The sequence below is a fragment of the Austrofundulus limnaeus genome, unplaced genomic scaffold (genome assembly GCF_001266775.1).
Source record: "Austrofundulus limnaeus strain Quisiro unplaced genomic scaffold, Austrofundulus_limnaeus-1.0 Scaffold339, whole genome shotgun sequence".
Classification (NCBI taxonomy): Eukaryota; Metazoa; Chordata; class Actinopteri; order Cyprinodontiformes; family Rivulidae; genus Austrofundulus; species Austrofundulus limnaeus.
This window is the reverse complement of record NW_013952741.1, coordinates 585,485-587,849: the sequence shown is the minus strand read 5'-3', so window position 1 is coordinate 587,849 and position 2,365 is coordinate 585,485. Positions and strand designations below refer to the sequence as shown.

Sequence of the window (2,365 nt, the reverse complement as noted above, 5' to 3'; positions counted from 1 at the left end):
AATATAACCATATATTAATTAATATAGCTGTGATTTCGACAGAACTATTCCTCCTTATGATGTCTTATTTTGAAAATATGGAAGTCGTGCTTGTTCCTTTTCCTGTTGGTGTGATGTGATCTCTGTAGATTGACTCTGTAGCAGCTCCAGCGTCTGACAGGAATTGCTTCAAGAAGTATTTTTTTTCAAGTAACATTTATGAAAGTCATCCAAATTGATCAAACATTCAATTAAATATTTCCCAGATTAGTTACATTTATCTGTAATCAAATTAAAGGATTTTGTAATGAATGTAAATATAGTTGCATTAATTCAGAGCCAACATACAGAAAGTTACAGCAGGCCTGACAAACATCTGTATTGTTCTTTAAAGACAAAATGAATCATATAAAAGCAAAAGCATTTATAAAACCTGTAGAGCTGACGGCTCATTACAGGCATGGTTATTTCTTGGGATGATGAACTCTTCCATCAGTTTTTCATTTGCAGATTTGGTGACAACAACTACTTTCTCCATTAMTGTGTTGTTTGGAAACAGTTTTGTCTGTCTGTACCCTAAACAGCTGATATTATTTTCTGACCAATCAGGTTCCCATGATCCTGGTGGGAAACAAGTGCGACCTTGAGGATGAGCGCGTGGTCGGCAAGGAGCAGGGTCAGAACCTGGCTCGTCAGTGGAACAACTGTGCCTTTTTAGAGACTTCAGCTAAATCAAAGATCAATGTTAATGAGGTGAGTGTTCAATCCACACGCAGCAAGTATCCAGCGTGTTTCAGATTGATTTTATTGATAAAGCTCTGCTTGGACTAGAATTTCAAAAGACACCACTTTTAATCTGTTTGTACCTTCTTTAGCATTTAAACACAAAAAGCCAAGCAGGTGGTTTGCATGTCTGATATTTGAACTGTGACCAAAAATAAAACCAAACATGTCCACCATTTCATGTGTTTCAGCTTAAAGGTCAAAAAACATCTTATAAATAACATCTAGAGCTTAGTTATTTTCCTTTTTGACAAAATGCATAATCCTATTCTTTTTTTTTTTGTAGATTTTCTATGATCTGGTGCGGCAGATCAACAGGAAAACGCCGATGGAGAAGGCAAAAAAGAAGTCAGGTTGCACACTGCTCTAAGATGCTCTCTCATGGATACTCCAGGCCAGGTGAGTCAGAGTAGGAACTAAATTTATTCCAGACATTTGTCTTGTTAAAACAGTTATTAATAACAATGACTGTAAAGAAGGAGGTGGTTTGTTTCAGTGACAAATAAATAAAACCTCAAAAATCTAAAAGTTACAACTTCTTAAAGTTAAAGGCCGTCAGTATGCTCAGTTTTTTATAGACCGATTAAAATAAATTAAAAATAATGAAGATGCACTATCCAGGGTCACCTAAACAAATTATAATTAGAAAATTCACTTCTTATTATTTGAGTCAAGTAATCTTTAAAATGTTTTCTTGCTGTGGAAGCTTAAATATATTTTAATTTGATTATTATTCTGTTACTGCACATTCAAATCTATAATCAACAACAAAGCAGGCATCATGCTTCATTGTTGTGACGGATCAAATTTTAATCTAGAGAAAACAGCAGGATAACCCTGAAACTTAAGGGGTGGTTCACAAGTTTTAAGATTTTCACAAGCGTACAAACTGTGAGGAAGGGGTCACGGACAGAAAAACACGATGAAATGTTTTTGATRCACCCTGTTTAACCGGCATGTTACTAATCTCCTACAGTGCAAATATTGCCACACAAATTTTCTTGCATGCAATTAACAGCACAGCATCTTCCATGCAGTGCAAACACAGGAGCTTTGTGTTGCCGATGTTAGTTGAGGTTTTCACCACACTGGAGTTCCTGGTCACCAGAGCCTTTCAGAGGAAGCCGATCAGTGACTCGTTTCTTCACATTAAGTACTTAATAAACAAATCTCTAAGTTCTTCAAGCTCCTGAGTCCCTCTGTGTTCACAGTAATTATTGTTAAACACATGCGTAAAGTTGGAAATGCCTCAGCCTCAGAAATGCACCACTGTAGACTTTTATATGATTCACAATAAAAATGTGTAGTTTATGTCCAACACAACACCACTGAATGAGAGACGACGGACAGCCAACCGTTTTACTCCAAAAATTGTCTGTTTTTAGCCTGGTAAAAACCAGACCCTCGTCCTTCACTTTGCTTCATACGAGGGTCTGGACTCTCGGCTATAGAGAAGTGATTCTTGCTGGAGGCGTGGCCTCTGCTGTTAAAATGAGGCTGCGACGTTTGTAGCCAGCTCCACTGTGATGGTGCGTTCACACCGAACGCGATTTCAGCGTCAGGAGCAGCAGGTTTACATGCAAAGTCTGTGGTGGACGCGCTT

At 37.7% G+C, this 2,365-nt stretch overlaps 1 protein-coding gene across 3 annotated transcripts in view; it reads left to right on the top strand.

The window, feature by feature from the left end:
* The window catches only part of LOC106527728 (ras-related protein Rap-1b), a 17,662-nt gene that overhangs the window by 12,230 nt on the left and 3,067 nt on the right, over positions 1-2,365 (top strand). For all 3 annotated transcript variants that reach the window (XM_014022713.1, XM_014022715.1, XM_014022714.1), the window contains exons 7-8: positions 589-732; positions 1,049-1,161. In XM_014022713.1, the coding sequence (XP_013878167.1) occupies positions 589-732; positions 1,049-1,132 (228 nt within the window). In that variant the 3' untranslated portion in view covers positions 1,133-1,161. The remainder of the gene's footprint in view (positions 1-588; positions 733-1,048; positions 1,162-2,365) is intronic.